The sequence below is a fragment of the Ictidomys tridecemlineatus genome, chromosome 4 (genome assembly GCF_052094955.1).
Source record: "Ictidomys tridecemlineatus isolate mIctTri1 chromosome 4, mIctTri1.hap1, whole genome shotgun sequence".
NCBI classification, from domain to species: domain Eukaryota; kingdom Metazoa; phylum Chordata; class Mammalia; order Rodentia; family Sciuridae; genus Ictidomys; species Ictidomys tridecemlineatus.
Window position 1 is genome coordinate 101,339,607 of NC_135480.1, and position 13,736 is coordinate 101,353,342.

The 13,736-nt window shown below is 47.3% G+C and overlaps 1 protein-coding gene across 1 annotated transcript in view; it reads right to left on the reverse strand.

Annotated features, from left to right (window-relative positions):
* Nucleotides 1-2,398, reverse strand: part of Tmprss13 (transmembrane serine protease 13) — a 29,761-nt gene extending 27,363 nt beyond the window's left edge. The window contains exon 1 of the mRNA XM_040285300.2: nt 2,270-2,398. Coding sequence (XP_040141234.2) covers nt 2,270-2,290 — 21 coding nt within the window. The 5' untranslated portion in view covers nt 2,291-2,398. The remainder of the gene's footprint in view (nt 1-2,269) is intronic.
* Between the last annotated feature and the right edge of the window lie 11,338 nt (nt 2,399-13,736).

Genomic DNA, 13,736 nt, shown 5'->3' on the forward strand with positions numbered 1-13,736 from the left:
TTCCTTCCTTCTTTCCTTCCCTTCTCCTTCCTCCTCCTCCTCTCCTTCTTTTTCTTTGTCGTGTTGGACTCCAGTCTATTTTTCTACACTTTTTATTGATGCATGATAGTTGTACATAATGGTGGCACTTGCTGTTACATATTCTTACATGCACACAATATAACAGTATCTATTCTATTGGTGTTGTTATTATTCCATTTTATAAAGGAAAAAAAACTAAGGTACAGGGAGGTTTAGAGCTTGCCCACAGCCTGGAACTTGGTCAGTTCTCTGTCCACCACAGCATGAAACTTTTGATTGGTTTTGGGTTTTTGTTGGTGTTTTGTTCATTTGTTTGGTTAGTTGGTTGTTTTTGAGATGGGGTCTCACTAAACTGTTCCGGCTGGCCTCCAATTTGGATTCTCCTGCTTCATTCTCCCAAGTTGCTGTGATTCTAGGTCTGCAAACTGCACCTGTCTCACCTTTGCTTTTGAAGAATATGGAGAAACTGAGTGCCTTGTCCATCCCTTTCTCAAGATCCTTCTGAAGACTTAGTTTTTCCCACAGGAGCATCAGCAGGCTCATGCCCATTGACCACCATCTTCCTTACTAGTGTTTTAAACTGCAAAGCATCTCTCTGCAGTAAAGCCCTTGGGGAGAAGGCTTGGCCTTATTGACCAGCATCTCCCAGCCCATTCCCATCTCATCAATCTCAACAAATACCTTCAAACATGATTAGCAGCCCCCTCTCTAGCTTGCCCTGTCCTCACCCCAGGGAATCCACCTAAGACCAAAGGAAAAATTTAAAAACCTTAAATAAGGAAAGAATGGTTCATTTCTTTCATTTTGAAGTAAGTTCTGACAATCTCCCTTCCAAGATGATCATGGCCTACCATACCTTTGACATTTAAGTATTAATTCGAAGTCTTCATTTTTTCATTAAACATAAAAGGTTGTTCTCCATCCTTTGTTCCTCCAGCGACCTGTCACATGGGTTCCTGACTCTGGGGACATGGACCTCCTGGGACCATGGGCCTCCTGGGTGGACACCATCCCATCACCCTGCCCCAGGCCCAGGCCCATCCATTCACCTCCACTGTGAGCTCAGCCCCCCTCTAGATAGCTCAGCCCTTCTCTTTGGGTATAGGGACCATCAAATTTAGACTCCCACCAGGCCACCCAGGAGGACACCATTGTTGTGACTGCAGTTTCACGTTCTCCAGGCTTCCAACAGAACTCCATTCCATCCTATATGCCATTCTTTCTGATCACCAGTGACCCCATTGAGTCTCAGAGGCCTGAGGCCAAAAGACCTTGGTGAGGTGGAGACATGAGCCAAGGAGACCAGAAGGCAGGGGAGGTGGCCTGGGGAAAGAAGGGTCAAGAGAGCGCTAAAAGGTTGGTAGGAAAAAATAATGGTAAAGCTTCCAGAAACACATCTGGAGTTCAAAATGGACCACAAGCCAACTCCAGGCTGGAACACAGAATGAATTGATCTTTCTCAAATCCAGGCTGGCCCGTCTCCCAAGAGTCCCAGATTCTACCGTATCAAGAAACTACAAAGAACATGGAGAGGAGCAGAAAACAAGACCTGAGCACTCAGAGAAGTTAGAAAGCAGAGGCATAGTTGAAGCCTTGGGAAGGCTTTACACGTCTGTAACCAGCTTTTCCGCCCACGGAAAACAGCTCAGCTGCTCTCTACTACCCCAAGAGCAGCAAAGGAAAAGAACCATGTTGTAGCAAGGAATTGTGGTTAGACACAAGAAAGCCCTTCCCAAGATGAGGATTATTGAGCAAAAATAAGTGACTAAGCATGGTTGAAAAATCCCTTAAAAATCTTTAAATGTATACAGTCATATTTTTCTGGGAAGGTTTTGGAATCTACTAGGGGATTAAACAAGGTAGACTTGAAGATCAGGTAAGATGCTCTTGACTCTCAAACCAGCAAAAATCAGGTTAGGTTAGATTAGATTAGCAACCAGCAAAACTGACCACTTAACAGCACAGATGTCCTGGCCAGACTGCTCCCAGGTCACAAAGAAGGGCTCAGCCACTCAGTCCTGGGACCTGAACCCAAATCCCACCAGCTTCTCCCCGCGGGAGCAGCTTCCAGGGATCATGATGCAGAGGAGGCCCAGAGATCCTAGTCCCCAGTAACTTCCGACCCAAGGAGGCATTCCTTTCCCGCAAACCAGAGGCACCGGGGCGGCTGTGCCTCACCTGTCTCCCAGCCGCCCCTGTCCCTCAGCACCGGGAAGATCAGCCAGCCGAGAGCCACACGCACACTTACCCTGGCGCTGTCCCTCTCCATGGCCTCCCAGGGATGAGTCTTCAGGCTCAGCTGATGTCAAGAGGAAGGTCCATGTTGCCCCCAGCTTCCCAGGCATGTGAGGAAAAGGAGGTTGAAGGCCGAGGGCCGGCCCTGCGAATGGGGCGGGGAGGCTGGTTGGATGTGAGGTAATCCTGAGTATAAACAAGGCAGAACTTGCCAGACCTGTCCCTCCGCCCTCCCTGGACATGCCAGTTACTCAGCGAATACCGGGAGCATGTGCTGCCTCTGCTCCTGAAACTGCCCCAACAGAGGCAGCTGGAGGGCGCTGGCCTGCCTCCTTCAGGGGACCAAGGGGGCCCCATGAGGATGGCTGAGCCCGACCCACCTGAGCCCCCCTCACAGAGGCACCGGGTCCGGGATGATCCTGTCCCCACAGGGGACATCCATGGCCAGGGACAGGGCCCCACCCAGGGCAGGACAGTGTGGAGCTCCATGCCAAGGGTCACACATCCAAACCCCACATCAGGGCAAGTGGCCTGGTAAATTTTTTTCTGAATCCAAGGAAGTTATTTCTGTGAAAACTCTTGATAAAGAAATTAAAATCCAATGGCTTTAATTGTGCACATGATGAATTGCCTCTATTGAAAACAATAAAATTTATGAAACAGTGCAACCAAGACAATTAAATTAAAACACATAAATATCTGAATGGAAACTGTTCCAGGAATTATTGGGCTGACTCATGATCCCACACCTGCGCCCCATTCTGATCCTCAGAGTCAAAAGGAAGAGGCTTCACGCACCAAGCCTGGCGGAGCTCCGCTGAGGAGTGCCAGGAGAAGGGGTTGGGAATTAGCTGGATCAGGGGAGGTTTCATATTGGGAGCATCTGGGACACTAAGATTTTTAGAGTGAAAGGGAAGCTCAGAGATCATCTGGTGGCCAGAGGGACTGAGGGATCACAAGTCACCTGTAGCAAACAACAGTAGCAATTATAATAAGGAGCTGGATGTCCTGTGAGACACTTTACATAGGTCTTTCATGCATTCTTTCAACAAATATTTATTGAGTGTCTGGCCCTGTTTTAGGGATACCATAAAAATCAACATGGCTGCAGAATGGTCTTTTCTAAGCATTAGAGATTTTTCTGGCAGGGGTAAATTGCCACACAGGCATCTTATCAGGAACTGGATCTGACAGAGGGAACAATTTTCTGAAATCTAACAATACTTTCCAAAGTTTGAGAAATATTAGATTGGCCAGTTGGCCTATTGACACAGACATTCTACTGTACTTTAAAAATTTTATGCCGAACATGGTGGTGCACACCTGTGATCCCAGCAACTCAAGGAGGCTGAGGCAGGAGGATTGCAAGTTCAGAGTCAGCCTCAACAACTTAGTGAGACCCTCAGCAACTCAACGAGACCCTGTCTCAAAATAAAAGATAAAGAGGGCCTTGGATGTGACTCAGTGGTTAAGCACTCTGGGTTCAATTCCCAGTGCCAACATACATACATAACATACATAAATTTATGAGCACCCTACTTTGAGCCAGTTTCCAATTGCTGAACTTTTCTCAAGCCTATTTATATTCCCCCAAAGAATGCTCCCAACCAGGGACCCTGGTTTCTGCACATTTATTCTGCACCTGAATGAAACTCTCTTTGCTTTTTTTTTTCAGTCTGTGATTTCTTGGTTTACAGTAGGTTCTGGGAACACGATAGCTAAGACTTAGGTCTGATGGCACTGGCATCGGGATCGGGGTGGGGGGCAGACAAAAATCAACAAACCAATTAAATAGTACATTAGACAGTGAGACGTGCCATAGAAGAATAGAGAAGGGACTGGATTAAGGAGGTGGAGGACACAGTCACAATTTGAAATATGGTGTCCAGGGGTGGCCTCTCAGGTGAGCTTTGAGTGAAGACTTAAAGGAAGTGATGATTCCCCTCCCCCATTTACATTTAAGAAAATACAAGCTTCCAGCTCAGGGTGGAAACCATCGGCTCCACCTTAGGGTAGCTGAGGGGCATCTAATACAGAGGCAGGGGCTAGAGGAAAGAAGTTCTGGAAGCCCCCAGGGGCTCTGATTCTGTGGTGCCGGTTCCCTGGCTTTCCAAGAAAGCAGAACTCAGCCACAGGGCCACATCCCCTTCCAGCCTCCCCCAGCCCTCCATGCCCCAGAAGAGGGACCCCTCCCACCTGTCGTCCAGTCCTGAAGACAGGCCTGCCCATGTCCTCCTCTCTTCCTCTTCCCTCTTTAGCCACCAGGGAGCCACGGGCTGCCCCTGAGCCTGGGCATCCATAGGCCAGGCCTGAGGGTAACCATTTGTCCCTAAGCAGGCCACTTGCCTCTGAGGGTCAGCCTCAGCCTCTTTCCGTGAAGGTCTCACTGACCTCTGGAAAGAGCTGCGCCTTGGGGTTCTGGGCGACGGTTCTGGAAAGACTCAAGGTCCGGGTCAAGTTTGTGACCCTGGAGGTCTGCTGCTCCACCATCCAGACAACAGGTCTAACACGTCCAACTGGAGAGCGTGCCTGGCACCGGGCACCGGCTGGGCTCTAACGAAGGTGGGTTTCTTTCTTTCTTTCTTTTTTTATTTTCCTTATTTTCCATCAGAAACAGGAGTCAGCCTGTCCTGGAGACCTTGTTGACGGAGCAACCATCCCCCTGCAGAATCCCTCCGAGGGCCTTGGCTGCTCTGTCCCAGGCCTACAGGGCTGCTGGGAGCCGTGTGGTGGCCAGGGGAGTAGAGGATGGTAAGGAACAAAAGGCAGGGACCTGCCTGGGGGCACAGGGTGGCATCAGATTCTTTGTGGTAGTTTTCCTGTTTCCAGAGTGGAAAGTACAGGGGCTGGGCTTGAAGACCTGGACTCGTCCCCAACAAGGCTGTCTTGGAGGCCTGGCCCTGCCCTTGGCTTCTGCACCTGACCTTGGCTTGGCTCTGCCCTTTCCTGGTTCCCTTCTTCGGGTCTCTTTGGCCCCCTGCCTGACTGCACAACCCCGTCTTCTTCTGACTGACCCTTTCCTTGACTTTGCTCCCCTCCTGCCTTGATGGCTGCCTCCCTCCCTCCAGCTCCCTGGCTGCCTTCTGGCACGATGCCAGGCAGGCTCTCAGCCTTCACCACCCCCACACAGGGGCCACCCGCAGCACCTGGCACCTGCCTGTTACCTCCCTGTGTGGGGACCGCAGGCCAGCTACCTGCCTTCCACAACCCCAGCTTCTGGTTATTTCCATTTGGGGTGAAAGCAGTTTTACATAAAAAGATGTGCCAGCCCCCACACAAACAAGCACATGACATCTGACACCCCTCCAAAATGGTGAATGAACCCACAACCATGTGAGACTAAACCCCCAGTTTCACGGCTGCCCCAGCTGCCTCTCTCTGGGAGCACTAGGAATTCCTTTCTGGGGCTCCAGGCAGAGACACAGAGCTCTGGGTCATTCTGTTCCCGATCTTTTCTTCTCCTGTCTCTTGCTTCGGACAAGGCTCCTCCTTTGGAGTCCTGAATTCATTAGCTTTGCTCCTGAATCCCCCCAGACTCCTTCCTTGGGGCCCTGCAGTACCCTTCTCTCCTTTGCATCCCAACCTTCTCCATCACTCAGAGCACAACAATGGGCTTCCCGCTAGGCCTGAGGGTGACCAGGACACAGACCAGATAGGGCAGGGAGGAAACACTGAGCCCACACTGAAGGGACTAGGTCACAGTAGTCACCCTCTGGGCCTGAGGCCTCATATACCCTCAAACCCAGCCCTCTTCCAAGCCCCAGGTGAGGGCCGCCATCCCACCCCACTCAACTCCCATGCAGTTTTGGATCTCTGGACTTTGGTTCTAGCCGCCCTTCTTACCCCAGGCCTGTGGAGGGTTGGTAGCTGCTGCCTAATCTGCTGGTCAGAGGTATTCCTGGTTCTGGAGGGGGGCCTGGGGGTGTAAGGAGATATATTTTTTTCAAGCTGAGAGATAATAGCATAAGAGCCTAAGCAGAGTCCTGATCCCCAGAGAGTCTCTCAGCCCACCCTAAGGAAGGCTTATGGGGGACGCTGTCTGTGAGGCAGCTCTAAAGTTCAAGCAGATATTGGGCCTGTCAACCTGGTAGTGGGGCAGGGAGGAAGAAAGGACAGGTGCACCAGGAGGGGAAGCCAGGAAATAAGCATGGCCAGAGGACCCCCAGTGGTTCCACCAGTGATTCTAGAGTCCTAAACCCAGGAGGCATGAGGCTGTTCCTGGCCATGGAGTTGGCTGCTCTGCATTTTGTTGAGAACATGAGGGACAAAAAGGGACAAGGATCTATTCTTTCCCCCTCAATTGGCATTGTTCTCATTGCATCATCAAAAACCTGCTGTTGTGGGGATAAACCAGGGAAGAAGGCCCTGGCGGGACTCCTGGCAGCCTCTGCACACACAGAGCCAGCGGCTGGGCCTGCCCTCCCAGGACCTCCCAGGCCAGAGCAGCTGACAGAACCCCCACAATGCTGGGCCTGGTAGCTGCCGGGCCTGTGCCCAGGTGGCTCCAGGCAGTGGAAAATCCCATTCCCCGCGCGTGGGTTGCGTTCCGTGTGGAGTGGCCGCCTCTTTCCAAAGAAGGAGCTGATGCAGCTGCCCTTCCTTATTTGTGATTCACCCGCGTGTCTTTGGCTCCTCACTCCCCTCTATGGGGACATGTGGCAGAAGTCAAATCACACTTCCTCATAACAGCCATTCTCACACTTGAGGGCAATAGTATGGTGACCCTTTGAGTAGGTGGCTTTTCACACTGAACACACCCAGTTCCTTCACTTGCTCCTGGGGTGAGGGAGACGCAGGTTTCCTCACCTTGTGAGTTTCTCTGTGGGCACCATAAGTTTCCTAAAGTGGGGGTCCGTGGCCATATTTACACAGGCTCCCCCACTCCATAGATAGACCCCACCAGATGGTCACTGGAAATACTCAGAACATTGCTGCTAATTTTCCACAAAATGAAGCAGCTGCAGACAGATCAGAGATGCTGATGGACAGGCAGGGCACGAGCCCAGCAGCGCAAACCTGAGTCCCCCTGCGCGCAGCACAGTGCATAGTCACAGAGTGTGGAGGGCGAGCGAGCAGCTTCCTACCGTGACCAGGAGAATCACAGCCGGACAGGAGTGCCTTCAACTCCTGCTGATCCAGTGGAGAAGGATTTCTGGGGGAAGAGGTAAGATTCCAAAAGCTGTCACACACACAGTGACACAGGCTGAAACCCTAGGGCTGTCATTCAGACATTCACAACAGACTTGGAGGCCAGATGGCCTTGGAATCAAGCTCTTCCATGCACTGCAGGTTGTTTCCCTTGTCTGAAGTGTTGGAACCAAAAGCATTTTGGGATGTAGATTTTTTTCTGATTTTGGAATATTTGCATATACCTAGTGAGATATATTGGGGTAAGGACCCACGTCAAAACATGAAATTCACTGATGTTTCACATACACCTTGTGCACGTGACCCAGAAGTCATTTTATACATTGTTTTTAATGTACCTGCATTTTGACTGTGACCCATCAGGTGAGGTCAGGTGTGAAAACTCCAAGTGTGACCTCCTGTCAGCATTCAAAAAGCTCCAAGTTTTAGAACATTTTAGATTTTGGAATCTTGGATTAAGGATGCTCTATCTATACCTCCATATCTTTGGGCAAGTTACTTAATCTGTAAAATGAGAATAAATATTCCTCTCAAGAATATATACATCCATTCAATGAAATCATTTGTATGATATATTTGACACAAGACTTGCCACATAGGGTCCACTAATAAATAGTGTATGTGTGTGTGTGTGTGTGTGTGTGTGTAATTTGTGTGTGTAAAAATTTGAGCAACAAATAGTAGCTTTTACAGAAAAGAGACTGTGAAGTTGTGTGCTTTGTGTCCAAAGGCCAAGGAGAAGGGTTCTTTGCTGGGCTGAAGGACTGGGCCTTTGCTGGGGCTCTTAATTCTAAGCAGTGTGGTGCCCAGATATGAGCTTTATCAATCTAAAAAGTGAGGCCCCTTTTCCCTTTGGCAAGGGACTCTAGGAGAGTCAAAGGTAATCAGAGGCCTGGAGCTGGGAAGCAGAGGATCGAAAAAAGAAAACAGTCACAGTTTGAGAAAGAAGCAATTGCCCCTGACGATTGCCTGTAAGACAGGAATGGAAGGATGGTCAGAAACCAGAGAAAAACCAAAACAAGGTGTCCTTATAATATATGATTTCCCAAGGTAAAAACAAAAAGAAGCCAAGAAACAATAAGCCATATTTGCCAAACCCTGCACACAGATTACTTAATTCTGTCCCTAGGATGTCTTTGCATGTGTTACCACTACTCTTCCCACTTTAAACAAGGAAGCAAAGACTCAAAGAAATAGACTTTCCAATGATCAACCGCTTATAAATTCAAAGCTTAATTTCAATTCACATTTTCTGCCTCTTCCCCTATGTTGTTAGCAGGACAGCGTCACTTGTAACAGAGAAGTGTAATGGGTCATTACATTTCTAAATCTTCTTAAATGTCACTCTACTGTTTTGATATCAAATTTTAAAATGTCAAGTTTGGACATTCTTGATAGAATCTTTATCTAGACTCTTTGCAACTGAGAAGGAATACTTTATCTTGAAGCAATTCTTTTCGTAGGTTCCTTTCTCAGCTGCTTCAGATGTGTTTTTATCAGTGGTGGTAAGGGCACAGTCACTGAAGGTGAACTCCTGCAGGTCCCCAGATTAATCATGTTGTGTTTTGCCAACTGTCACCCAAAGACCAACATATCATTTGCTCCGTGAAAGGAAAATGTTATGCATTTTGATTTTTTTTTTGTTTTTGAATGTAAATGATTAAAAAAGATACAGCTAAGTACAGTGATGCACACCTGTAATCCCAGTTATTCTTGAGGCTGGAAGATCAAAAGTGTGGGGACAACCTGAGCAACTTAGTGAGACTTTGTCTCAAAATAAAAAATAAAAAGGGCTGGGGATGTAGAGCATGCCTGGATTTAAACCTTAGTACTTCAACCAATAAGTAAAGTAAAATTGAGATGAGAAAGATACAAAGTTGCCCATACTTTAAACCTGGCTCATGAGAAACTTTGGGTATTTGAGCATGCGGCTATGTTATTCCATTTCTCTTCTAGGATATTTAGAGGTTGGAAAAAAAAAACAACTCATGAGTCTGTTCTTTCCACTCTCAAAAGACTTCTCCTTTAGAACAAATTCATCTTAAGGACTATGATTTATTTCTCTATGTACATAGAGAAGTTGAATGAACTATGAGGTCATTTCTTAACCCAAGCACCTATTTCCTGCTCTGATTCTCTGTGCAATCAGCTTCCTTTGACTCAGCTTAATCCAACTCAGATTGGGTAGAAAAGTTGGTATATGCTGAGCCAAGCACACAAGCAAACAGGGCAACGAGGCTGTTTCCTGTAGAAGTGCCTTCAGACACTTGACATTGAGTAGAAGCTGTTAAGACTCAGAATATTACATTTGCAAAGCACTTTCTCTTCCTTATCTCATCTGGCCCTTAGGATAACCCTCCAAGGTAGACAGGACAGGTAACACTCTCTCTAATACCCAGAGAAGCTTGATGACTTGCTCCAGGCCCCAGGGCTGCTGGCTCGTCTTAGCCTGGCTGCAGCCACATTATCTCTGAAGCTGTGCACTGAAAACATCAGTGGCACATTCCACGAAGCCTCAGAAGCCTTCATAAGTAGGATCGATAGAAATTGTATGAAGATATGAACACTTACCTTGATCTTGATTCTGTTTCCAACCTATGGCACTGCATAGGAAGAATGCATCATGACCTTGGCCCAGCCCTGGCTTGGCTCCTTCCCAGAAGTAGACCTGAAACAACCCCTTCACTTGAGTTCTCTCAACTATGATCTGGCAAAGATGAATCTGCTCTGCTCTGTCTGCCCCTTAGAGATTAAACAATGGGTAAGATGGCTTTTTGGAAACTCTCAAGTATTTAGAGGACATTGGACATTATTACTCTAAGTTTAAAACTCTGCAAGTGGATCTTTACAAACTGTCTTCACTCGATCCTTCTGATGTTCCCTCTTGTATCATGTCAGAATTCAGTTCGTCTTTTGAAGTGTATAGATTCACATTGTTTTCCTTCTCTAGCCAGGTGCAACGGCACATATCTTTAATCCCTCAGGAGGCTGAAGTAGGAGGATCATGAGTTCAAAACCAACCTCAGCAATATAGTGAAGCCCTAAGCAGGTAAGCCAGATCATCTCTAAACAAAATATTTAAAAAGGGCTGGGAATGTGGCTCAGTAGTTGAGAACCCCTAGGTTCAATCCCCAGTACAAAGAAGCAAACAAAATTGTTTTCCTCCTCTGCCATAGTTTTCCCACACAAAAGAATGGCGATCTTCCTAGTAGCTCCTGATGCAGACCCTGGAATCATGGAAGCATCAACTGAGGAGCATTACTCAAGAGGAGGACAAGGTTTCCAGTGGAATTCCAAACTTCTCCCTGAAAACATTCAGATTCCATTGGTCTTTGGGGCAGTGGCTGCCTTTGGACTACCCACAGGTATACTGTCCCCAAAACCACCTGTCAGAACTCTAAGATCCTGACCTTGAGTCAAAATAGAAGGTCAGAGCCGTAGCCTTACAACAGAGCATGGATCACCTGCTCCCTGCCACTTTAGCAAATCAAAGCTCACCCACTCAGCATCTGCACCTTGCTTAATTTTTAATACATTCCATAAACAATTGTACCGTGTGCCTGCCACTATTGCAGGCACACCTTGGGCCACTGAAAAAGAGCAAGGAAGGGACAGCTGGTCTGTTGTGCCTGTTCTCATGGACTCGGTTTTGAGTGCAGAGCTTCTTTCTCCTTTGTCCCTGCCCTCCTCACCTGGGAATTTTGCTATCAGAAAAATAACAGCTAATGGTTATCAGACCCTCCTCGTGTGAATGTCTTCGTTGTCACATCAACCTTGTGAGTAGAAATTATTTTTATTCCCTTTACATTACAACGGAGGCTCAGACAGGGTAGTTTGCCCAAGACCACATCGTCGGTAAGCACAGGACATGGGGTTTGAATCCAAAGCTGTTTGACTTCTGAAGCTGCTTTTGATGTTATTCTGTCTGTATACAGTCTCCCAGTGCGATGTCAACTTCAGAAGTTGACATTGAAATGTTATCAGTTGTTCTGTTTTTGAGAAAATTCACAATGCTTTCAGTCAGGCCTATCCAGACAGAGGTTCTTAGAGAGCATTACTTGACAGCCCTCTGATACACAGGAGATTCTAATTTTCTCTGTGGTTTGATTTCTGTTCTAAACAAGCTCCTAATCTGTAAGGTAATATAACATAGTGATTAAGAACATAAATTAGGTTAAAAAAATTAAAAAGCCATCTTACATTGGAATTCTGGTTATATTACTTACTATTGGAATCTTAGTTTCTTCATCCATGAAATAGGGAGAATAATATCTATCCCATGGGGTTGTAAGGATTAAATGACATAACACCAGGGGAAAAAAGTTATTCTACGGCTTTTTTCTTAATCACAATTTTTTCAATACCTTTCGTTATTGAATCTTTTCAACTTATTTAGAAAGTCTAAAATAAAGATGGCAAACTGTTATCCAACTGGATTAATAGATGCAGTTCATTCAATTTGGACAGTGCTCATTTGTCTCAATTAATTTCCAACGTTTAAAAATTCAATTATTAAAAATCCAAGGAAGCTGAGTATGGTAGCCCGTGCCTATAATCCCAGCAACTTGGGCAGCTGAAGCTGGAGGGTAGCAAGTTTGGGGCCAGCCTGGACAACTTAGTGAGACTCTGTCTCAAAATTTTAAAAAAGGGTTGGAGATATAGCAAAGTGGTAAAATGCCCCAATACCAAAAAAAAAAAAAAAAAAAAAAAAATCCAAGGAAGTATGTATGATCTTCATACTGACATTGAGCATAATACACACTCAATAAATACTCACTAATAAATTCATAACAATTCTTTTGCATCCCCTCACAATGTTTATCACAAATCTAAGCAATCAGTTAGTCAATCAACAAGCCTTTATTGAATCTCTACTATGTGCCAAACAGGAGTTGCTTCATACTAAATTGCTCCCACCAATCTCCCCATCACAAAGAAAACTTGCTATGCCCTCCTACAAAATAACCTCGATCGAGTGAGTCATGGCTCTTCCCTCTGGAGATAATTCTTAAGCCACACATATGTTCTTCAAAGTAACCAGAAAGAGCCTGGATTTCTAGACTTACAGAATGAAGGCAGCTGGGCCATGGCTGACTGAGGCCTCCATGTCTGAGTCAGGCAGACCTGAATTTGAATACAGGCTCCACCATATGGAAGGTTTGTGACGTGGAGCAAATAATTGATCTGACTTCTCTGACCCTCAGGTCCTCCTCCATAACCCAGGTAGAGTAGGAAACACCCCCTAGGGTCACGTGAGCATGAAATGAGGTGGTGTGGATAGGGCTCTCCCACAGACCCATGGGTATTAGCAAACAAACATGCAGAATGCAGGATTTGGAAGGAACTCCAGAGGCCCTCTTTTCTGCCTAACCCATCCCTCCCTTCATCTTCTTATTCTGGAGAAACCCTCTAATGCCTTGTGGAAGACGGTTTGAGAGGCCAGGATTCTAAAGACCCGCTTCCTGTACTTACTATCTCCTCTCAGACCTCAGCCCACGCCCTGGGGCTTGAAGCCTGCTCTGTTCTCCTTAGTTCAGCACCAAACCACAGGCCTCGCACCCAGAGTTCAAAGCCTCCAGGCTAATCGCAGGGTTAACCAGTCCAGCCCAGCCTGGAACCATGCAGACCCCACCCACTCTGGGTTCCACTTTTGGGGTGAGGAGTAACGAAGACCAAGAGAGCGCTTCTGTGCACCACCCCCTGCTCCCCACCGCCTGCGCCCAGCACTGGTGAGCTGGCTTTCTATTCACACCAGTGCCTGGATGAGCCAGTTCTCCCAGTCTGCACTGGGCCAGGGCTGGTGTGATGCCATGCGCCCGAGTCATCAGCCGGATTCAGTTTAATTACCCACATGTGTAGATGACACATCCAGAGGGGCCAAGGGCAGTAATTACCCCCGGGTGCGGTGACAGCCCAGTTGACTAAGAAAGTGGTTTGTTCTGACCACAGAGAACTGGGGAGAAATTGCTAGGATCCCATCCTGGTCCCAGACCTGCAGAACCCCCTTCCCATGAAATCCCCCGTGCATGCAAAGCCCCAGGGGCCGGGGCTGCCGAGCTGGGGGGTTCACGCACACAGATTGCAGGAGCTGCCTGCTCTCAATTGTGCACTTCCAGGCCCAGTGACCAGCTCATAGGACACGTCCTGCCTGATTCATCTCCTGCAAAAGCCAGGACAGGATCAGAGGGGAAAATTTCTTTATTCACTCCACAAAAATTTGCTAACAGCTTTATTGAGATAGAATTCGTGTACCATAAAATTTATCTATCGAAAGTGCTCACAATGGTTTTTTGAGGACTCACAGAGCTGGGCAACCATGGCCATCATCAATT